At 41.6% G+C, this 24,422-nt stretch overlaps 2 protein-coding genes across 4 annotated transcripts in view; one reads left to right on the top strand and one right to left on the bottom strand.

Annotated features, from left to right (window-relative positions):
- The window catches only part of SLC31A1 (solute carrier family 31 member 1), a 29,737-nt gene extending 14,327 nt beyond the window's left edge, over nt 1-15,410 (bottom strand). Inside the window, exons 1-2 of one of the 2 annotated variants that reach the window (XM_082624609.1) lie at nt 15,284-15,410; nt 11,198-11,242 (exon numbers count right to left, since the gene is read on the bottom strand). The gene's annotated coding sequence lies outside the window, so the exon portion shown is untranslated. The remainder of the gene's footprint in view (nt 1-11,197; nt 11,243-15,283) is intronic. The other variant, XM_082624610.1, reaches the window with a different exon arrangement.
- Nucleotides 15,411-15,563: 153 nt separating this feature from the next.
- Nucleotides 15,564-24,422, top strand: part of FKBP15 (FKBP prolyl isomerase family member 15) — a 56,794-nt gene continuing 47,935 nt past the window's right edge. For both annotated transcript variants that reach the window (XM_082624548.1, XM_082624547.1), the window contains exon 1: nt 15,564-15,774. In XM_082624548.1, coding sequence (XP_082480674.1) covers nt 15,722-15,774 — 53 coding nt within the window. In that variant the 5' untranslated portion in view covers nt 15,564-15,721. The remainder of the gene's footprint in view (nt 15,775-24,422) is intronic.

Raw genomic sequence — 24,422 nt, 5'->3', positions numbered from 1 at the left:
CAAACCTGTGATTCGATTCTAATCAGAATAAGACGAAGAAAGGCTTTGCTTCCAGATAGTGGTTCAAGGTCACCCCCTTCTACCAAAAATTTTATCTTTCCATATGTCCACTCCACCTTATTAAGCTGCTCAGGCTGAGCAAAGGAGATGAGAAGCCTGTTTGTCTTGGAGGAACTGATTACATGGAGAATTATATGTATAATAATGGAGGGCTATCATTTTTAAGAGAAAGCATGCTATGGACAAACTCAATTTTTTAAATACCCACTTTCCAATCTCTAAATCATCTATGCCTTCCAGGCAAACATGAATGGACCAGGCTACTACAATATAAGAAACAGGAGGATTGGTTCAAGATGGAGGAGTAGAAAGATGTCACTCCCTCTTGTGAGAGCACCGGAATCACAACTAACTGCTGAACAGTCATCGACTGGAAGACACTGGAACTCACCGAAAAAGATAACCTCACATCCAAAGACAAAGGAGAAGCCATAATAAGACAGTAGGAGGGGCGCAATCACAATAAAATCAAATCCCATAACTGCTGGGTGGGTGACTCACAAACTGGAGAACACTTATACCACAGAAGTCCACCCACTGGAGTGAAGGTTCTGAGCCCCACGTCAGGCTTCCCAACCTGGGGGTCCGGCAACGGGAGGAGGAATTCCTAGAGAATCAGACTTTGAAGGCTAGCGGGATTTGATTGCAGGACTTCGACAGGACTAGGGGAAACAGAGACTCCACTCTTGGAGGGCACGCAAAAAGTAGTGTGCGCATCGGGACCCAGGGGAAATCAAAAGAAAGCTGGAGCAGCAATACTCATATCAGATAAAATAGACTTTAAAATAAAGAATGTTACAAGAGACAAGGAAGGACACTACATAATGATCAAGGGATCAATCCAAGAAGATATAACAATTATAAATGCACCCAAAATAGGACCACCTCAATACATAAGGCAACTGCTAACAGCTATAAAAGAGGAAATCAACAGTAACACAATAATAGTGGGGGACTTTAACACCTCACTTACACCAATGGACAGATCATCCAAACAGAAAATTAATAAGGAAACACAAGCTTCAAATGACACTATAGACCAGATAGATTTAATTGATATTTATAGGACATTCCATCCAAAAACAGCAGATTACACTTTCTTCTCAAGTGCGCACGGAACATTCTCCAGGATAGATCACACCTTGGGTCACAAATCAAGCCTCAGTAAATTTAAGAAAATTGAAATCATATCAAGCATCTTTTCTGACCACAACGCTATGAGATTAGAAATCAATTACAGGGAAAAAAACCGTAAAAAACACAAACACATCCCTTGGGATGTTTCCCTTCCAGAAATATAAGGAAACAAACACTGTCTTTCCAGCCAAGCCAAGTACAGGAGATGGTTCATAGGAGCCTGCATTTTGCTATTTTTTGGTGATGGTGTTGATAATAGAACCAGTATTCCCACCTAAACTAGTGTCCAGATACCCTTTGCATGTATTTCTCAAGCTGTAATTTGCATTTTAGGTTGTACTCCCAGAAACTAATCTCTCTGCAAAGAGACACATAAGTATCCTCACCTCCAACTTCTCATATTGATACACTTATTTTATGTTCACTACGTGGCATTTATGTCTCTGTTACAGATTTACTTTCCAGCCTTATCCCAATCTCATCCTCTTCACATTCAAATATTCCACTGAAATTGATTTACTCAATTTCCCTGAATAAATTTAGTACTTTGACACTTGTATGCCTTTTTGGCCATGTCATTCTCTGTAGTCCCCGCCCCACCCCCCCCACCCCCCGGTTTTCTGAATATGAGCAAATCCTATCATTATTTTACAGTGCACTTAAAATGTGTCAGAAGTAGGATAAAGTTAAAATACGGCCCCTGCTCTTTTGAGTTTACAATCTAGTTCATTCTTTAAGGCTGAGTTAAAATGCCACCTCTCCTATGAGGTTTTCCTTGAATTCTTGACAGAAGAAATCTCTCTCTCTTTTCTGAATTTTTCTAGCAATCTTCTTTTATGGAAAATTTGACTTAAGTTCTTAAAATACGAGATAAAAAATACCATATATACACAGCAAGTTCTTAGAGGGCAAGTAACTAATTTATACCTCCTTACTGCACCTGGAAGAACACTGGACAAATATTCACTCACTCAAAATGTATTTAATTCTTACAAAACCCATGTAGGTTTCATATCTCCTTACAAGGAGCCAGCTGCAAAAGACAAGATTCTTGCCTTTACGGAACCTACTCTAGAGGAGGAATCCTCATTAAATATGGAAACAAATAAATATGTATACGTATATATAATTATAAATTGTGATAAGTAATATGAAGGAAGTAAACATGGTACTGTGATAGGAGAATAACAGTAAAAGAACTAATTTAGATGGAGGCGGTTAGGTGGAGAGAGAAGAGAGAAGCCCTCTCTAAGGAGGCAACATTTAAACAGACTGATAAATTACTGGAGTTGGGTAGAAGGGCAGAGAATAGCACCCTTGAGGCAAGAAAAGAATCAAAGTCATTCAAGGTCAGTATGAATAGAACACATTGAGTGAGAAGAGAGGCCAATGAGGTTGAAGAAAGAGGCAGAAGGGGTATACTGAAGAAGGCCTTATAGGTCATTTAAAGGAGGCTAAATTTTATTCCAAGGGCAACTGGAAGCTATTTAGGCGTAATAAGCAGGGGAGTGATGTGACCAGATTTATATTTTAACAGAATACTTTGCTGTGTAGAATAACTGGCCTTTATTTGTTCTTCCCTAATAATATTTCCTGCTCAAGTTTTCTGTGAGGCATTCACAGATGGAAAAAAAAAAAAATTCCTTACAGAGCCATGGGCCATAATCCTTTAATTTGCCAGAATCCAGAAAGACATCTGTTAAAACTTTCAAAGGATTAGAAGAACCTTCTAATTTCTGGGTTATTTAATGGTTTGAGGGGCAAAACTGAAGGATATTCTACAAGGACTGTCCTGGGTTGTAAAAGCTTGTAAAGTCACACATCACCTTTCGTAGGAGAGAGTTAAGCTTACTGAATATTGTTAAGAGCATGAGTTTGGAGTCAGATAAGATCCAAATCTTGGCTCTGCTAATTTCTCTCTGAGTATCTTGGTGACATTTCCTATAAAAGTCCCATGAGTCTTTAGGTTGGCAGTAGGTACTATGCATAGAGGCTGCTAAAGGGGCCATATCCAGATTTCAATACCATTTGGGTAAATTACTCAAATTTGGTAGTTGCTCAATAAGTTAAAAAATATGATGAAGGTAGATTAACCTCCCTGTGGGGATATGGACAGCAGACTGTAAGACATACAGCAAATGTTTAGTAGATTTTTATTGGATTATACAATCTGTACTATACATGGAAACCTTTAACAGTGATATATGACAAACCCCACTTTTCACTCACACCTCCATGAAACATTAGCAATAAATCCAGAATTTATGTGACTGCAGTTTTTAATGCTAAGGGCAGTGGAGAATATACTAGACTGAGTCCAAGATCTGGATTCTGGTTCATCCAACTTTGTCACTTTGTATTCTTTTGGATAAAACACCAATGTCAGTTTCTCAATTTTAGCCTTATTGACATCTGGGGCTGGATAACTCTTTGCTGTATGAGCTGTCCTGTGCGCCGTAGGATGTTTAACAGTAAGTATCCCTAGCCTTTACTCACTGAATGACAGTAGCACTGTCCCATGTGTGACAATCCAAAATGTCTCCAGACTTTGCCAAACATCCCCTGGGGGGGGGCAGAATCACCCTACTTCTTTGAGAGCCACTATTGATCTCTGAGTTTTAGCCTCTCATCCGAAACTCAGGGGAATGAGATAACATCTGTCTTGTTCTCCTTTAGGGTTATTGTATGATTCAAGTAAGATAATGAATGGGGGGCTTCCCTGGTGGCGCAGTGGTTGAGAGTCCACCTGCCGATGCAGGGGATGCGGGTTCGTGCCCCGGTCGGGGAAGATCCCACATGCCGCGGAGTGGCTGCGCCCGTGAGCCATGGCCGCTGAGCCTGCGTGTCCGGAGCCTGTGCTCCGCAACGGGAGAGGCCACAACAGTGAGAGGCCCGCGTACCGCAAAAAAAAAAAAAAAAAAAGATAATGAATGGGAAGAAATACTGAGAGAGAAAAAAAGACCATATAACATACATAAAAGCATTATTATTACTCTGTGAGTTATTGTTATTATTATGTTCTCTGAGTGCTCAAAAACAAGGCTGAAGAAAACTACTCACATCTTGTTTATGGAATGCATTGTAAGGCCTACGTTAGGCTATGGGCAATCTAATACACCTTTTACGTTTGTATTCAATAAATATTTGTTGATTGAATGATTTTAAGTCTGGGCCCAGTAGTAACTTCATTTTCTTTTCTGGCATGTTCTCAGGTTTTTCTGCTGAGCTACTACAATGTAGTATGTTTCTAGACCTAACTCCACATGAAGGACAGGCCTGGATTAAACAAGAATGGCTACTTATTTTACAGCTGGAAAACTGAGGTACACGAGGTTAACTGACTAGCCAAGGTCACGTGTCAGTCAGTCTGGAGGCAGTCTGCAATTAGAATGCAGATTCTGACCTCAAGTCCGGTGACCTATTACTTGTATCATTGTACTTCTACCCAACTATTTGCGTCCCTGTCTCTTAACACAAAGGCAGCTATTTTACTTTATGGGGGCAATTCTGAAAAATTGAGATAAGGAAACAGAGTTATAGTTTTTAGGGAGCTTAGAAAGAAATGTAGACCTATTTCTATTGGGAGGCACAAGTGAATATTCCCTACATTTGGGGTAAACAAAGATCAAGTTATCCAAGGGCACTGTCAAGTCTATAAACCCCATTAAGTTGTCCAGGAGGAGCTAAATCTAGTTGTTATCTACCTGCAGAGTAGTTGTGTCTTGCAACACTTTACACCATGCTATGGCCTACAATTTGTGTTAAAACTATTACCTGCAGTATTCTTGGCTGCCCTGCCTCTGTAGCTCTAAGTGAGAATGGACTTCCACATAGCCTGAGCTCCAGGCCACATTTCAGCATTCCATTAAAATTCACAAAAGCCCCAAATGCCATTCTACTCTATATTTTCAGTGTCAGAAACAGAACTTATAAAGAATAACTCATAAAAATGTCACCGTTAAAAAAAGTCACCATTTATTCTACTCCTTTAAAATACCAGAACACATTTAATTATTATGCCTCTGTGTGAACTTTCAAATGGTGAATGTCACAAAGAGTCATCACTCTCAACCATTGATTCAATAGTCTTCTGAGTAATTCTCAGGCAACGTATGGGTTGTAGCCTACCTTAACCTTTATAATTATTACAACTTGAAAGAAAGTAAGACCCGGGTTCTAGCCCGGGTGTTTCCATTATACTAAGCAATTTAATCTTTATGATCACAATTTCCTTAGTGAAGAAATAGAATAACTCATCTTTAGGGCCTATTTCAATTAGAAAAGTTTAGGTGTGTATAATATCATTTCAAAGAACAAATGCATACTTGTCTTTTCTAGGAACATTCTGAATATTAGATGATATGCTTTAGACATTCCAACATTTCAGTGGCTTTAACTTAACAGACTGTTCATATCACTTTCTAATATATTCCAATTCACCAATCTTATACAATCATTTCTTCTGAGAAATACCTAAAGCAGAAATACTAAGAGCAACAGCCCTTCTGGTTCTTGGAGTCAGACTGCTGACTGTCATAATGCAATGCCATCTTTGGAGTTCAGAACAAGTTACTAAAACTTTGTGGGGGTAATACATACAAATAAACCTGGGTTAATAAAATCTCACAATTTTTTTGAACATCAAATGTAAAAATACATATGAAAGCGACTGGCACATTAGTAACATACATAGTAAATAATAAATGTTAATTGCTTCCCTCCTAACTCAAGGGTTTCTCAAAGTATGGTCCAAGGACCGCCTGAATCAGAATTATTTGAGATGTTTGGCTAAAAATGAAAATTATGGACCCCACTCCAGACTACTGAATCTCCTCTCAGGGAATGGGGTCTCAGACTCTAGGTATATATCCAGATATATAGGCAATTCTTACGTGCTCTAAAATTTGAGAACCAAAGTTCTGAATTACAGAGATGTACAACATAGATATAGTACACAGGCTCTAAGGACTGTATGTTTAAGAAGAGGAAGCTAAAAAAAAGAAAAGAAAAGAAAGAAAGTCACGATTCAACCAGGAACTAAAATAAAACACTTGTTTATTCTGATATTCCAAAAGGGCACAAAGCTTGCCCAGTCTCACTTAGAATTTACACACACCACCACCTACTAATCAAAGAACTTTCTGGGCTAATACTAAATTTAATACCAAATGGCTCATCTTTGGGATTTGAGAGAGGTTTCTTTCACCCACTGTGTGAATAAAATCTGACTTCCAGATGAAGGGGAAGTTATATATCTTCTACAATTCTATTTTTCTAGATTAGTTGTGAAATACAGGAATTGAACTAACAGACTTTATTGCTGACTAATAAGACAACAAAAAACCTTCTGTGTGAAGAAAATGTTGTGTATAGTTCCCAACATGATTAATGACGTTAAGATTTGTTCCCAGCTGAGCACTCCAGGGCCTGTCCCTAACCATCAACTCCTGCATTTCTGAGAATAGGAGTTCAGTTAGAGATCCTGAATAGGCCACTAAAAACAAACAAACAAAAAAAAACATGAGGAGGAAGCGGCGGGCAGAAGAGATATTTTCTTTCTTTTTTATGGCAGCTTTCCAAGTATGCAAGGAAGTTATTCTCTAACTGGTAAAACTGTACCTTCTGGTTGTGGGCCCTTGGGCAAATTACTTAATATCTCTGGGCCTCAGCTCTAAAATCAGGTAATAAAAGTAGCCTCCCTTGGGCTTCCCTGGTGGCGCAGTGGTTGAGAGTCCACCTGCCGATGCAGGGGACATGGGTTCATGCCCCGGTCCGGGAAGATCCCACATGCCGCGGAGCGGCTGGGCCCGTGAGCCATGGCCGCTGAGCCTGCGCGTCCGGAGCCTGTGCTCCGCAACGGGAGAGGCCACGGCACTGAGAGGCCCACGTACCGCAAAAAAAAAAAAATAATAAAGTAGCCTCCCTCACAGGATTGTTACAAAGAGTTCATTGAGGCAACAGCAGAGCGGTTAAGAGGGTAAGTTAGTTTCCTCTAACACAGGGATGACAGTAGCCCCTACCTCGTGACCGTGTGCATTTAAACACCAACTTAGCACAGTGCCTAAACACAGTAAGCCCTCGATAAATAGTCATTACCGTTACTTCTTAATCTACTGTTCTTTCTAAACTTGGCATAGGTATAATCCTCCAGATCCTTTGATTTGTCCTTCACCCATTGCTCCATAGCTAACCTTTCTTTCTAACCTTTGCTGTTCTCATTTTAGGAGTTTTCAGAATGTGCTAGTGAACTCTATCCACTTCACTTCACAGGGAGGGATGTTCTTCACCTATAATGAATCAGGTGGTCAGTAATTTGTTTCAATTTGATTCCAGTCTGCATTTATATTCTTTGAAATATCTCGAAGTTTCAGGCTTCTTTCTCTCTGTTTTCTAATGATAAAGGATACTTTTCTTACGGGTGGTTTCCCCACTGCCAAACAATTCTCCAACACCAGCTGGGTGTCCTACAGTTCAACTCAATTCTGACACTATCTTCTCAGAGATAGCATTAGATTACACAGATTTAGGACCCAGTCCTACAAGACTGCTCTTCACTTCAGATGCCAATTGCAAGCCTGTGCTTGTGATCAGCTGGCTATAAATCAGAGGCTCCCACAATCCCCTCTTCTTGAGTTCTACAAATTTGCTAGAGTGACTCACAGAACTAAGGAAATCCATTTACCCACTAGATTACTGATTTATTACAAAGTATATTAAAGGAGACAAATCAACAGCCAGATGAAGAGATATATATAGTGAGGTCCTGAACAAAGTAGCTTCTGTCCTTGTAGGTTGGGGCCGGCATGGTGGCACTTGGAAGCGTTCTGGTTCCCCAAACCAAAAGCTCTCGGAACCCTGTCCTTTTGGGTTTTTATGGAGGCTTCATTACATGGGCATGATTGATTCAATTTGGCCACTGTTGATTAAACTCAATCTCCAGCCCCTCCCGTCTCCCAGGAAGTCAGGGGCTGAAAGTTCGAACCCTCTAGTCACTTTGGTTGGCTTCACAGGCAACTAGCCCCCATCCTCACAGAAGTCACCTTATTAACAAAAGACACCTTTATAGCTCTAGTCACTTAGGAAATTCCAAGGGTGTTAGCTCTGAGCCAGAAATGGGATGAAGACCAAATATATATTCATTATAAATCACAATATCATACTTTTTCTTATTTTTATATTTCTAAAGTCATTTCATTAGGATTTTGAGAAGGAAACGAGATATGCTCAAAGCGCCATCTTGCAATGAAAATACATACATTATAAGATGTGCCGTGGACTACTTTGCAGCCATAAACAAGAATGAGGAAGCTCTTTGTATAGTGATAATGATCTCCAAGGTACCTTATGAGATGAAAAAAGAAGGGGCACTATATGCTATCATTTGTAAAAAGTTTTGAAAGGGAAAAAAGTATATACATATTATTTGTAAACACCTATACTACCTCTGCGCATGGGGGAATAAGAAGGTAGTAACATTGTGATCCCTAGGAAGGCAACTGGTCAGATGTGGGTTGGATTAGAAGCAACATTTTTCATTACTTATCCTTGTGTACCTTTTGAATTGTGAACCATGTGAATATATTTCCTACTAAAAAATTAAATTATCAAGTCCAACTCCTTTATTTTACAGATGGGGAAACTGAGGCCTAGGTCATTGAATAATGATGCTAATATACTCTTTAGTCAACTGAACCTATAACATCTGCTTCTTGTACGTTGCTTCTGTAACACTAGGCTAGCTACTTTCTCCAACCCTCCCATTTCTCCAGATAGTTTGTCGGGAAGCAGCTAAGTAGGAGGGGTTTCTGAGCTCTATATATCCTGTTTTAGTGGCAAATAATATAGAAGTTCCTGTTTCTCTTGCCCACTCTCACCTTTCTGTACAAAGAAGATCAAGTGTACAACTACATTCTTCACAAAGGCCTTTGGAAAAGCTTTTATTTGCCTGGTCCGAATAGGACAACTCAAATTTGATATGTCAAACAAACAAACTGAAAAGGTCTTTTAGTTATGCAATGATGGAAGGGCCTAAGTCCAATGGGGAGTGGATCTCCCAGTTACTATACTCCACTTCTCTGATACCTTTTGTTGTTTTTTAAGCCACATCCTGGAATAAAGCAATCCCGAGATGCACCCTTTCATACCCCTCTTACTGGATCCTTTTGTAGTCTTGACACATTTCCACCATGCGAACCATGAATGCTTAAGTATGATTTATGTAAAGATCTGAGTGTTTTATAAAAAGTGTGATAAGAGTAGAGACAGCCCTGGACTAGGCATCAGAGACTCTGAACTATAGACATAAGTTTGCCATACATTAGCTATGTGACATTAAGCAAATCACCTGAACTCAACATGTACTAGTTCATTTATTACAAAATGGATATAAAAATACCCACCCTGCCAATCTCACAGGTTGTGAGGATCAAATAAAATATGTCAAAATACTTCCTAATTCTAAGGTACAGTAAATATGAGATATTATTAATGGTAGCTTGCTTTCTCATTAGAGGACAAAATTAATCTCTGAAATGAGACGTCCAAGTCACACATAGGGCTCACTTTCATGTCACTTAAAACACATAGACTCTTATAGCCTGATTTAAAGAACACTAGCTAGTCAGATATGTATAGGTTGGCAAAGCATTGTTTTAAATGCCTCTTTGTTATAATCAAAGGCAGACAAAGGTCCCCCTTGCTAAACCTTCCATTTAGTTATATTATACGGGATTTCAATCGTCTATATCACAGTGTTGTTGGTTTGCCTGTGGAGAATGCTGGGAATTAATTTGGTGTGAGGCAGAAACTAGAAAACATTTTACCTTTTCCTTTTTTACTCCTCCCTCCCTCTGAGAGAAAAGTTGTTCAAAACCTCAGATAGAGGCTGCATGGCATGGTAGAAAAGTACTGGGCTAGGAATCAGGAGACCTGGGTTCTATATCTGGCTCTAGGGGTTTATTATCTGTGTGACAGGAGGAACTAAGTCTCTTCATTCATTCATTCATTCATTTGTTCGTTCATTCATTCAAATTTATTGTGTACCTACTGAGTGAAGGTACTGTGATGAAACCCTATCCTCAAGAAGCACAGTCTGATGGAGAAGGGAAATATACAAATAATTAAAATACAGTATGAGATGTACTAAGATATAGATTATGCACAGGGTTGTGTGGGAACTGATAAAAAGCCATTAGAAAAGGTAGGAGACAGGAATAGGTGCCTACAGGTACACTTAGCAGCAGTAAACTGAACGGATACATTCTAGATGCTCTAAACTGTTCAAAATTATACAAATACTCTGTATAGTTCTATAATAACTCTACTACCTACTTAGGGAAAGACTCAAACTGGCTAAAAAAAGGTCCCGCTAACGTTTCACTGGTTGCTAAAGTTTTGCTCTTTATGTGTTCCCCCCAAATCATTTCTCTTATTTACTTTTGTCATGCAGGTTTCTATCTCATTATGCTGTATTGCACAATGTCCTCAGCCTACAAAAGCAGGTTGTATACAAAAGCCTAGGGCCTTTGTGCAAAGGAAAAGAGGTAGGGTGGACCCTTCTCAACCCTTTCCTTCTCTGCAGGGCTTTGTATTCCTAAGGATGCCCCCCCACCCCTGCTTGGGGATGTTACCTAAATCATGAAATGGTATTACTCAAAGCAATGGAACTTCAAAAGCATTTCCTTCCCAGTGCCTACTCTAAGATTTCTTTTGGCATAAACTGCTCACTTTAATGGATTAAGTATCAGACCCTTGCTGACTTCTCATACTTAGTCACAAACTACAGAAAACTTCTGATTTTTTTAATGGCTTTTTTATGCTAAAAGCTGCATGTGGGGGTGCAGGCATCAATCAGCAACCTGCCCTCTCTCTTCCCTCCCTTTTCCCCAACCATGCCTGGCTTGCCAACTTTAAATGGCAGAGTTATCTGGGTGCTGCCTGGTTATTGACTTATCTGACATCTTCCACTAGTTGAAGTCATCGTGTCGCTGTAAACACTTACTTTTTCAGGGATAACTATGTCATCTTTTTCTCTTTTGAGGCATGTCTGGTGAGGAAGGCAAAAAGAAGAATCAACAACAGAGGTAAACTGGAACAAGGAGAGGAACAGACTTAAGAATCAGAGACTCTTAAGAGTATGGTATAAATTGTTACCTTTAGAGAAGTCATTTAATTTTATTCACATTCAGTCTAGAACATTTATTTTTCTCAATTCAAAATTGAGATTATAATCAAAAGGAAAACTGGATTGAGGTCATTTAAAATAAAAAATTCCATTTCCTACTGGGCTAAGTACAAACTTGTTAGCTTGGCCTTCAAGGTATTTGACAAATATGGCCCTGGTCTCCTTTTCAGCTTTAATCCACTGTTTCCCTATGTATACTGTTTAAAACAACAGTAAACTATTAGCAAACTATTGCACAGAACTCTCTTAACCAACTTAACTGATCACACATTAGCTAGGCTCTTCTCCAGTATCATGGGAGCAACACTTCTGCTCTCCCTGTCGGTGAAATTATGTGCTTATTGAGGGTATCAGTTGTGTTTATTCACAAAACAATTTATGCCGATTGTGTTTATTATTCTAAATATATAATTTAATAAAGTATTATATAAAGCAATGAAGTATAAATGAGAAGAGGAAAACAACAGCAGCAGCTAATATTAACTGAGTACTTACTACCTGCCAGGCACTGTTCTAAGTGTTTTACGTGAATTAACTCATATAATCTTCATAAGAACCTTGGGAACTACATACTATTATTGTCCCTATTTTACAAAGGAGGAGATTGAACAACATGCCCAAGGCCTATACAACTCAAAAATGGCAAAACAATCTGGCTCCAGAGCTTTAACTACTATGCTATACAAGTTGAAAGCTTAGGAAAGACTAGATAAAGATACACATAACTATACTCCACTCTACCTTGTATGTGAAAGTAGCCACAGATAATACATAAACAAGTGAGCAAGGCTGTGTTCCAATAAAACTTTATTTACAGAAAAGGCAGCAGGCTAGGAAAAGATTTAGCCCTCACACTGTAGTTTGGAGATCCCTGAGACCCACACTCCAAGAAAAGGCTTATGTCAAAAGAATGGCAAAAAGATGTTCAAGTTTTAAGTTAAAATAAAATGTTTAAGATCTACGGGTAACTAATATCTGTATGATTCCCTGCTTTGACTTACTTTTTTTACTTTTCCCTTCAACCTGGAAAGCCTTACTTCCTTACTTCCACTTGGAATCCCACTCATCTTCAAAGCCCATTATCTAACCCACACCTTCCTCCAAACTATGTAGATTTGATCTCTTCTTCCTCTGATATCCTACAATCATTCATTTCTACTTATGAGACTTACTTTGCTATATCTTCTATTATGGCTATTTGTATACTTCAATTATCGCCATTATTCAAGTATAAGCACTTTGAGGGCAGGAACAATGACTTACTCATTTTCTCATCCCAGGCAACACCCAGCACAGCGTGTATACATAGCAGGTTTTCAGGTGATGTTTCCTGAATTGTGTTCTGACATTCTTCTGTTTCAGTGACTGAACAGAAAGAACACTATACCCCCCCAAACCTACGTTCAATTCATATCCCTAACACCACACCTAAGATCTAACTTGGTTATAATTTTAAACTATTAATTTTAAAATGCATCCACCAGAACAGATTAATATAGGTGTACCTGTATATAAAAACTGTCATCTAAATGGTAGCAAAATTGCTGATAATTCTAAAGGAACTGTTAAAATTGATGCTTTCTGGTTAATCTTCAGGGGGTCAATACATTTTATAAACACATCTAAAAGCCGTATACTTAAGCAAAACGAACAAACAAAAATGCTTTATTCAAACTTGAGACAGGGTTGTGCCTATTTACCTTCCAGCAGTACTATTTGATAGATATCTGGGAGTGTCTAGGGAGCCTGGCCCAAGCTCAGAGTGAGTTAGAAGGGCTGGGACAGGAATTCAGGTTTCCTGATTCCTAGTCCAATATTCTACTTCAGGAAGACAGTGGCTTTTTAGGTACACTCAATCCTGCAGTTCAAAGCCTGGAAGACTGAGGAATCCTCACCACTATCTTCCCCTTCCTCGTACTGCCAATCAGAACAAGCAGCTGTGTCCCACAGTGGCAATCTGGGCACCCATATTTGTGGTGTTTCCATCACCAGAAAGGCTGATCCAGATTTTAGGATTCCAGCCTATCTAGAAGGGCGACTTAAACACCCTGGATAAAAACACTCCCAACTCAAGAATGCAAAGTAAGTGCTCAATGATCCCACTTAGCATTTTTCCCCCCTTTAGCATTTTTACAAAGCACTCTTCAGATGTTGTGGTGCTGGAATGACAATGACCAGTACTGGGGAGAGGGGTAAGAAAGAGCTGTTACTTATGCAGCTTATTCTTTTTTTTTTTTTCCTGAGAGTAGCCAAGCTCACATTTAACAGAGAGCTACCACAAAGGGTTCCAGTTCCAGTGCTTAGATTCCAGTTGCATCATTGCTTTAACATTGTCAGCCTTCACTGCTTAACCATCTTAATCTGTACAATAAACACAGGAAGCAGACAACAGCCCTATCCTTCAGTGTAACAGAGGAATACTTTACTAACAAAAATTAGACCTACATATAATATTTTTAGCTATCCTATTTCTCTTTCCCCTCCCCTAGAGCTTTAAACAATAGGAATATCATCTTCAATTGACACAAGAGACTAAGCAACCCAGACAGTTCACAGCTAGTACAGCGTTTTTATCTTTCTGGAAGCTACCTATAAAAGGCAAGAGCCATTGCTGGGCTCTCTGGGTCACACGGAAAAAAATATCCTAAGAGAATAAATTAAGGAATAAGGAAACAAGGATGAATTCCACTACTTGGTCTAACAAAGAATTAATGAGGACCCACAACGGGCAAGAAGGCGTAGTGCTCTGTGACACAGGAGACACCAAGATGAATAAAACTGTCATCGTCCTTGAGGAGCTTACAATTTAGTAGAAGCACACAAACTATAATAAGAAGCAGAAGAAGGCAAGTGCCAAGAGGTATAAAATCTCTGGGAAGGCGCTACCAACCACTTCCCTTTGATTTCATGCTAACAGATTAAAACATTCAGGTAAGGGACACCTGTTGTACTAATCTGATTGAGAGGAGAAGCCCAGAGTGAAAGCACTCCTGAGATCTATGGAAACAGAAGCTACAGTGGGACATGATCTGCTTATCCACACCTCCGCCAAGCCAGGCCTACCCCGAGATTGTTCCAAGAATGACCCTACGTTAACCAAAGAAATGCTTATATAAGATACAGAGAGGGTGGAAACCGGAGGCAGAGAAGTCGACAGCAACTGATGTTGTCTTAGGTCTGTGGCAAGAAGACTAAGCGAAACCCAGGCCAAGGTTGGTGCTGGGGGTTTTCAGCTTCTGAAGTTTCCTCTTTTCCATCACCCACCCCCAGAACATTCCAGCTCTCCTGCTCATCACCTGCATAGGTGGACTCTAGGGAGGGGACTTCTCTCCAGATGTATGCCACAGTGGAGCAATAAACACTCTGTGAGAGAATACAGTGCTTAAGGACTGGTAAGGTTCTTGTTGACCCGGCAGCCCGCTAATTCCCGAATCAAGAGACTAGGGGTCCAGCCCCGGTCTGCCCTTTACTCTGTGTGACCTCGGACTAGTCATCCAAGTGCTTAGTTCCTCTCTTTCCCTATCTGTAAAGTCTGGGATTATGAGGAGACTGGGATTGAATTCGATGACCTCTGAGATCTTAAAGCTTCTTGACCAGTCGGCACACGGAAGCACTGGACAAATAGCCCGTTGAATAAATAGCGAGGGCGGCCACAGGGGACAAGCGGCAGGGGGATCAGGCTGGTTTTACAGACGGGGAAACTGAGGCACGGAATACCTTGCCCCAAGGTTACTACGGCTATGTTACTATGGAGGCCGGGCCGAAAGCTCAGGTCTCCAGACCTCCAGTTCCGGGCCCTTTTTCCTTTCGCCGAGCTGAGAAGAGTGGCGTGGAGGTCCTCGTCTCGGAGGGGAAAGAACTGTGCTCGTGCCAGGGTTGCGAGAGGGGCGGGAGAGGCCTTACCTTCCCAGATCGAGTCGAGCCACCGGCGCCTCCCTCTCAGAACCTTATTCTGTCACACCCCCAGGACTCTTCAGAAGCCCCCTCCACTTCTGACCCTCTCGACGTGTCCAAGACCGCCACCGAAGCGCCGATTCCCGCCCCTACCCCGCCCCCTGCCTCTCCGGCCAATCGCCGCGCAGGGTTTCGGAGCGCCTGTGCGTCTCGCCGCCTCTGAGGACCGGAGAAGCCTTTCGTCACGCGGCGTGCCTCCCCCTCCAGGTCCTCTCATTTGCCTTTGCTCCACCTTCTCCAGAACCTAGTCTCCTCCTGGCCGAGTCACCGTGCGAGAGTTCGTCCTGCCGGAAAACAGCACGGCGCGGCGGCGTTTTACGACGTCGGCGGTGAAAGGCTCTGGAAAGCCTCCGACTTCCTCCCCGAAACGGGGCGAAAGGCTGCGCGATGTTCGGTGCGGGCGACGAAGACGACACCGACTTCCTCTCGCCTAGCGGCGGGTGAGTGACACACGCGTGGGGCAGAGGGCGTGGCTGAGAGAGCCTGGCCGTACGGTTGGAGGGGCCGCTGTCTTATCAGACCTCTTCCCAACTTCCGGGTCCAGACCCTTGCCACATTCCGGTGCTCCACAGGTCTCAGAATCCAGGCACAGCTCGAAGCTGTGCTGCGTCTGTCCACCTGGATTCTGGACCTGGCATCTCCCCTGACGCGCGGTAGGACCCTGGGGTTCGACTTTTGCTTTCTGGGTCACAGTTTCTCCTTCTGTGAAATGGGAGTGATTATTGATGAAAATACCTGTCTCAGAGTTTTTATGAGTCAGCTGGTGCCTATATGAGACTTTCTCTTCTCCGTGGACAAGGCGGTGACACTTCAGAATTGGCGCTGGTGGGTCGGCTTCAGCATCCTTCAAGGCCTAGCTCGGGTGTCATCTTTTTGGTGCTTTCCTTTCTCCCACGGCCCCAGGGAGAATAAATTGCTTTCTCTTACTTATTCCCACAACTAGGTGTGTTTACCTTTATCTTTGTACACAGAACCTACTAGATTTTGAGCCCTGACAGGACGAGAACTGTTTACGTTGTTCTGCGCTCGGCACGGTTCACCGTTCCTGGCACATTGTGAGTGCTCAGGAGGTGCCTGTTGAGTGAATAACGACTGTGAAATTGCACTGTAAAGCTTAAAACCAATGTAAGAAACTGCAGTTGCTGTCCCCTGTCCCCAGTCACTATATAAACTAGCCTGGGGTACAGGTCTTCAAGAGGCAGGGTTTTCTCTCTTCCACTAATCAGTTTAGCCTTTTCCCTTATGTTGTGTCCATCGACACAACAAACTTGTGAGCTGCCAAGTTCTGATCCTTGCAGAGTCTTTCTTTGAACATCTGGTTAACCAATTTAAGAATGTACCGAAGAATGATGAATACACCAATATATACTCCTCATTCTACTAAATACTTAGAGGTTACAAAAATGATTAAGCTTCTCTCTCTGGTCTCTGGTCTCTCTGGTCTCAGGTTGCTTCTAGTCCTGGTGGAGAGTCCAGTACGTGATTGACCTAAAATGACACTGGCTCTCTTTTGGTCTTTAATAGGATCTTTTGACTTCCACTGTGATCAGCTCTACGTTAGCCATCCTAAGTCCTCTTTTCACTCTCACTGCCCTGTTCCACCCCTACCCTCACTTTGGACGTCCTACATCCACTTAGTTCCCCTTTGAGTTCTTTCAGTTGCTCAATTATTTTAGAGTTAAGCAGTGCTTTGGTTCCTTTTTTCCCTGCTCCACCCAAAACATTCACTGTTTCCACACATCCAGCCTGTTGCTGTTGACTATGTAGTCAGCCATTTGAATTAATGTTTTTTCAGACAAACCTGTTTTGTTAATGGCTGTGCCTTTTGAAAGTTTACAAGATATACTTTATTTATTTATTTTTAATAAATTCATTTACTTATTTTTGGCTGTGTTGGGTCTTCGTTGCTGTGCACGGGCTTTCTGTAGTTGCGGCGAGCGGGGGCTACTCTTGTCGCGGAATGCGGCCTTGCTCAGTAGTTGTGGCTCACGGGCTCTAGAGCGCAGGCTCAGTAGTTGTGGCACACAGGCTTAGTTGCTCCGTGGCATGTAAGATCTTCCCGGATCAGGGCTCGAACCCGTGTCCCTTGCGTTGGGAGGTGAATTCTTAACCACTGTGCCATCAGGGAAGCCCACAATATATACTTTAAATTCACATTCTTCACTAGGTGAAAGTCTTTGCGGGAAGTCTGTAAATGAATGTTATGGCTCCCAACTTTATTTTTAATTTAATTTTTATTTTATATTGGAGTATAGTTGATTTACAATGTTGTGTTAGTTTCAGGTGAACAGCAGAGTGTTTCAGTTATACATATATATATCCATTCTTTTTCAGATTCTTTTGCATATAGATTATTAAAGAATATTGAGTAGAGTTTAGGGCTTCCAGCTTTGATGCAACGAGCGGTACACTGCTGACTGAAAATTCCCGGGTAGATAACGACAGTCATGTGCTCTTCTCCAGGTTCCTGGCCTGAGATAAGTTCTTGGTGGCTCAGCTATGCTGATTTCCTGTGCAGGCTCCTCAAGGACCTGAGAAACTAGTTCTAGGCAGGAGACTGTACTCCTAAACACAGACAACAGCTAATTGAATGATAAAAGGTTTAGTAAACAAAGTTATACAGGTAACTTATTTTTGTTCCCCTTAATAACCAGAAAAACTAAATCAAGTTTAAGATTGAGAATACAGAAAGTTTCACCAACATTCCCTGATTCAGCTATTCCTTTGTCAGTTTTCCCTAAGGAAGTAAAACATATGACAGTACTGCGGCTGCTTTTCAGTTCCTCTTGTACAACTGTAATTTACTGTAAATGTTACTTGATTATTATTTTTTAAGTATCTTGACTTAAATGTGTGACTTACTTGATTCCACTTAAGATAGTCAAGCCTGGGCTTCCCTAGTGGCGCAGTGGTTGAGAATCTGCCTGCCAGTGCTGGGGACATGGGTTCGAGCCCTGGTCGGGGAGGATCCCATGTGCTGCAGAGCAACTAGGCCCGTGCGCCACGGCTACTTAGCCTGCGCTCTAAAGCCCGCGAGCCACAACTACTGAGCCCATGAGCCACAACTGCTGAGCCCACGTGCCACTACAGAGTCCACATGCCACAACTGCTGAGCCCGTGCGCCTAGAGCCTGTGCTCTGCAACGGGAGAAGCTACTGCAATGAGAGGCCCACACACCGCAGCGAAGGGTGGCCCCTGCTCGCCGCAACTGGAGAAAGCCCGCACGCAGCAATGAAGACCCAACGCAGCCAAAAATAAATAAATAAAATTTAAAAAAAAAAAGATAGTCAAGCCTAATAGAAGTGAGAGTATTAGTGCCTAGGATGGCTGTCTAGATGATTGATAATCTGTGTTCCAAATTTCCAGGCCTCTTGGTCCATGGTTAACCTAGCAATAGTAAAGTGGTAATCAGGAGGTTTGTGGTTTTTTTTTTTTTTTTTTTTTTTTGTTTTTTTTTTTTTGGTCTTAGCCCTTTCTTTCCGTTGAGACTTTGAAATGAAGAAATATGTGAATGTCTACTAAATGTATGGTACTTGGCTTCAGCTAATATAGATAGGAATAAGGAACAGTTCCTGCCCCTAAGAAACTTCCAGTTTAGTAGTAGAATAAAACAATCCAATAATGATAATCAAAAAGCATTCTTAAGGGGCCAGTAATGTATATACTTACGTTGTAGATTATATAAAAGTTATATCTAGGCAGGGACTTCCCTGGTGGTCCAGTGGTTAAGACTCCGTGCTTCCAATGCAGGGGGCGTGGGTTCGATCCCTGGTTGGGGAACTAAGATCCCACGTGCCGCGGCACTGCAAAAAAAAAAAAAGTTATATGTAGGCAAATCTGATTAGCATAATGATGATAAATCACCAGTGTAGAGGTAGAAAAAAGAAATCTGGAACTGATCATCAGAAAGCATTTTTAAGTTCTGTAAAAGATACAGAAAAGCCTAGATTCTGATGTTGATTCTGCCCCCAGTTAGGAGTGTGACTTTATGGACAACTCACTTACCATCCTTGACTCTCCATTCCCCAGTCTGTTAAATAATGGGGTTGCTCTAGGTGATCTTTGAGACTTTTCCCAATCCTGTAGTTTGTATCTATGCTAATATCAGCTTATAGTTGCAGGTCAGTTTGTGCACTGATCAAGCATGGTTTCTTCCTTCTAGGGGTATCTGAGTTGAATTGACATTTTAAGGTAATAGGATGTGTACACATGTGTATAAAACATATTGTGTACTTACTGTGTGCAAGGTACTGTACTAAGTACTATATATACAGTATGTATTAATTTCTTTCTACTACTCTCTGAGGCAGTTTTTACTAATATTATACTCATTTTGCAAATGGGAAATTAAGGCTGAGAGAGGAAAGTTGCTCAAGGTCAAACGGCTAAAAAGTAAAAGAACCTAGATTTGAAATCAGGCAAGCAGATTTCCACCAGACTGCCTGTATGCCTTATTATTATTATAGAAGTAAATGTTTGATACCACAGTTTGGAAAAGAAGTACTTGAACAACCAAAAGAGTCCCCGTTTATTAAAATACGTTGATACATCATAAATGCATGTATTACTGTTTCGTTGTTTTGTTTTTCATTTTTGGCTGCGTGGGTCTTCGTTGCTGCGCGCGGGCTTTCTCTAGCTATGGTGAGCAGGGGCTACTCTTTGTTGTGGTGCGTGGGCTTCTCGTTGTGGTGGCTTCTCTTGTTGCGGAGCATGGGCTCTAGGCTTGAAGGCTTCAGTAGTTGTGGCATGCAGGCTCTGTAGTTGTGGCTTGCGGGCTCTAGAGCGCAGGCTCAGTAGTTGTGGCACATGGGCTTAGTTGCTCTGCGGCATATGGGATCTTCCCGGACCAGGGCTCGAACCCGTGTCCACTGCATTGGCAGGCGGATTCTTAACCACTGCACCACCAGGGAAGTCCTGTATTACTGTTTTTAATGAGAAAAGAAAAGGAGTATAAAATTAAGGTTAGATAAGACTTTGATAACTAAATGCACAGGCTAACATTTATTTTTTTAATTTTTAAAATTAAACAAATCTTTTTTATTTTTTGGCTGTGTTGAGTCATTGTTGCTGCACACAGGCTTTCTCTAGTTGCGGCAAGTGGGGACTACTCTTCGTTGCAGTGCATGGGCTTCTCATTGTGGTGCCTTCTCTTGTTGAGGAACACAGGCTTTAGGTGTGTGTGCTTCAGTAGTTGCAGGCTCAGTAGTTGTGGCACTCAGGCCCTAGAGTGTGAGGTCTTCAGTAGTTGCGGCTCATGGGCTCAGTCGTTGCAGGGTGCAGGCTCTACGGCATGCAGCCTTCAGTAGTTGTGGCTTGCAGCCTCTAGAGCGCAGGCTCAGTAGTTGTGGCACACGGGCTCAGTAGTTGTGGCACACGGGCTCAGTTGCTTCACGGCATGTGGGATCTTCCTGGACCAGGGATCGAACCCGTGTCCCCTGCATTGGCACACAGACTCCCAACCACTGTGCCACCAGGAAAGTCCAACATTTATTTTTTAAATGTGATTAATGCTGGAATGACTTTTCCTATGAATTATAAACATAGAGACTAAAGTCCAGAGTTAGCAAGCTCATTCTTGCTAACATAGTTAGGGAGATGTGTACATTTGAAAACACTTCAGAAGTGGAAAGTGTAATAATTTACAAAAAACCTATGCCCCTAAGTCTGTGTAGAGTTCATTTTAAAAAATTAATAGGGCTTCCCTGGTGGCACAGTGGTTGAGAGTCCGCCTGCCGATGCAGGGGACACGGGTTCGTGCCCCAGTCCGGGAAGATCCCACGTGCCGTAGAGCAGCTGGGCCCGTGAGCCATGGCCGCTGAGCCTGTGCGTCTGGAGCCTGTGCGCCGCAATGGGAGAGGCCACAGCAGTGAGAGGCCCGTGTACCGCAAAAAAAAATAAAAATAAAAATAATAATAGAAAATAGAATTAATCTGAACGATAATTAGGTTGACCTGGCTTTTGGATTGATTTTGCAATCATCAATTGGCTGGCCTTTAGGGCACCTGTGGAAACTTAGTTTACCTACAACACTTTTGTCTTTCCATTGAAAAAAAAAACAAAACGCACCTGCAAAATTAAAACAGCAAATCCAATACCCATAGTTTACGGAAGCTACCAAGGACATTCTTTCTTATCAATGATTTGTGCATAATCTGTTAATCTTAACTAGGTTCTAAGCTTTGCAAATTTTTCACAAGGTTAAAGGCATTGCTCAACTTCCTAGACTCTTATTCGTTTAGGGAATCTGCTCAGATTGCCCTGGGTAAAAGGAGAACTCTTGGTCTTTTCTAAATTTCATTAGCATTTGTTGATGTCTTAATGTAGGCCAGCACTGCTCTCTACAATTGCAATATCATTTAAACTTCTTGGTCCTTTAAATTAGACATTGTTGGCCCCATTTACAGGAAACAACACTACCTTGAGAAAACAAGGTAATAGTTTCAAATCATATTAAATTTATTTTGCAAAATGCTAGTATGTATTATACATTAAAATTATCAGGGGAAAAAAGACCCAAAAAAGTTGTTGGGATGTTTCAGTATTTAACAGTAACTAATTACCATGTTAGATGATAAAGACTGAATAAGTTTTATTAATCTCTATGGAGTGTAACTCCATATAACAGCTGCTTGTTATATATCTCATGTTATAGTTTGCAATTATATAGTATATACCTAATTCCCTTGTTAGAGTATATAAGCTACTTGAAAATAGAACCGAGTTTTGCTCACCAACGTATACCCAGCACTTAACACAGTGTCTGATGCATATTTCTTGAATGAATGAAGTATAGAGTTCTGTGGGAGCCCCAAGGAAGATCACCTAACCTAGACTTTGAGATTAAGGGTCAGCTTCCAGGGGAAGAATGTTACAGGCAGAGAGAACAGCATATCCAAAGGCTGGAGATTAGAAAGATCTTGCCTTATGTGAGAAATTAAAAGTTCCACAGTGTGGGCTTCCCTGGTGGCGCAGTGGTTGAGAGTCCGCCTGCTGATGCAGGGGACACGGGTTTGTGCCCCGGTCCGGGAAGATCCCACATGCCGTGGAGCGGCTGGGCCTGTGAGCCATGGCCGCTGAGCCTGCGCGTCCGAAGCCTGTGCTACGCAACGGGAGAGGCCACAACAGCGAGAGGCCCGCGTACCGCAAAAAAAAAAAAAAAAAAGTTCCACAGTGTGACTGTAGCACGCAGTTGGAGATGAGAAATGGTCAGATAGGAATCTGGGGAGGTAAGGAGAGGTGTGGTCTTGAAGGGGCTTGTAAAACTGTCTTATGGAGTTTGGACTTTTATCTTGGTAATATTGAGGTGTCATTGAGAGTTTTAAGGAGGAAAGAGACTTGGTCAAATTTGGTTTTGAGAAAGGTCACTGTGGGTGTAGTGGGAAGGATGGATAAGAAGCAGACACGACCAGGGTAGGGAGATGAGACAGGAGGTGGCTGCAGGAATTCAAGCTCTGTAGATGTGATGGTGGTCTGAAGTAGGGAAGTGTCAGTGAGGCTGGGGAGAAGTGAACGAGTTCGAGAAATAGCAAGTAAGATCAGATGGACTTGAGGATTGATCATGAACACCAGGGGAAAGAAAAGTCAAGGTCGATGCCCAGATTTCAGTTTTGGTTGTGGATGTTTGCAGAAAAGGGTTAACATAGTAGACCTAAGACGGTTATCCTTAGGAAGTCTTGCTTACGGGGTTGGCTGGCAGCTGGAAACTCGATTGGTAAACAGTTCCCCACACTAAAGCTTTCCACAAATGATAGGAGCAGCTCGCTGTGCCTAAACTGTTTGTACAGACGATATGGTTTATTACTGAACCTTGTCTTCCTTCTGGGAGTCTAGAATTTTGGTACATGGTAGAAGGTTTCTGTGTGACTAGTCCACAATAAAAAACCTTCGGCACTGAGTGTCTAATGAGCTTTCCTGGCAGACCACTCTCACACATGTTACAACTTATTGCTGGAGGAATGTAACATGTCCTGTGTTACTCCACTGGAAGAGGACTCTTGGAATTTTGTTCCTGGTTTCCTCTGGACTTTGCTCCAGTGTGCCTTTTCCCTTTGCTGATTTTGGTGTGTATCACTTCCTTGTAATAGACCTTAGCCCTGAGTATATATATATTATATGTATATATATATATATGTATATTATATATTATGCTATAACTGTATGGTAAGTCCATTGAGTCCTTCCAGCGAATCACTGAGCCTGGGGGCAGTCTTGAGGATCCTGACACAAAATGTCATTCATCAAGAGAGGGAGCACAAGAGTAAGAACAGGTTTTGCTGGGCAGTGGGCATTGGAAGATATGAGTCCTGGTTTGGACATGTTGCATTTGTGTTCCCTGTGGGATATCTGTGTTGTCTGCACTCAGGAACAAATTCTGGGCTAGGAATACAGATTTGAGCACCATCAGAATTTGGATAGCACTGATATCAAGGTAAATAAATTAGATTGCCAAGGGAGAGAGAGTATGAAATCTTGGGGACATGGATATTTAAAGGTTGGGCAATAGTAGAAGAGTCCAAGGAGTTAAATGAGGAGCCAGAGAGATGGAAAGACAGTAAGAGAGGGATCCCATTAGCATTTATTGATGTCTTATTTGGGCTGGTCCCTCCTCACACCCCTGCAGGTATCCCCACAGAAGTCAAAAGAAGAGTTTGTTTAAAGAAGAACAAGTTAGTTGACAGTGTAAAAAGGCAGCACGAAAGCCAAATAAGATAAGGACTGATAAACTGTTTATTAACAAAGAGGTTGTTGGTGATTTTAGTAACAGCAGTTTCAGTGGAATAGTTGGAGCATAAGATTCATCACAAGGGATGATAAAAGAATGGTTCTGCTGGGAAAGATAAAAGATGAAATCATATATGGGACTATGTGTGATGCAGTAAGTTTGTAATACTTTTTTTTTTTAAGGTGGTGATTTTCTTTCTTTCTTTTTTATTTTTTGAAAGCGTGGAGTCCTAACCACTGGACCACCAGGGAATTCCCTGTAATACAGTTTTACTTCAATGTAATAAACTAGTGAAAAATAGGAAACTATGACTTGCTAAAGGCAAGAATGTACAGTTTGAGGAGACCATAGAGAGCACCTGGACTA

Source organism: Mesoplodon mirus (assembly GCF_964341445.2).
Source record: "Mesoplodon mirus genome assembly, chromosome: 1".
In the NCBI taxonomy this organism is placed as follows: domain Eukaryota; kingdom Metazoa; phylum Chordata; class Mammalia; order Artiodactyla; family Ziphiidae; genus Mesoplodon; species Mesoplodon mirus.
The sequence above is the reverse complement of the archived record's forward strand: the minus strand, read 5'-3'. Positions and strand labels throughout refer to the sequence as shown.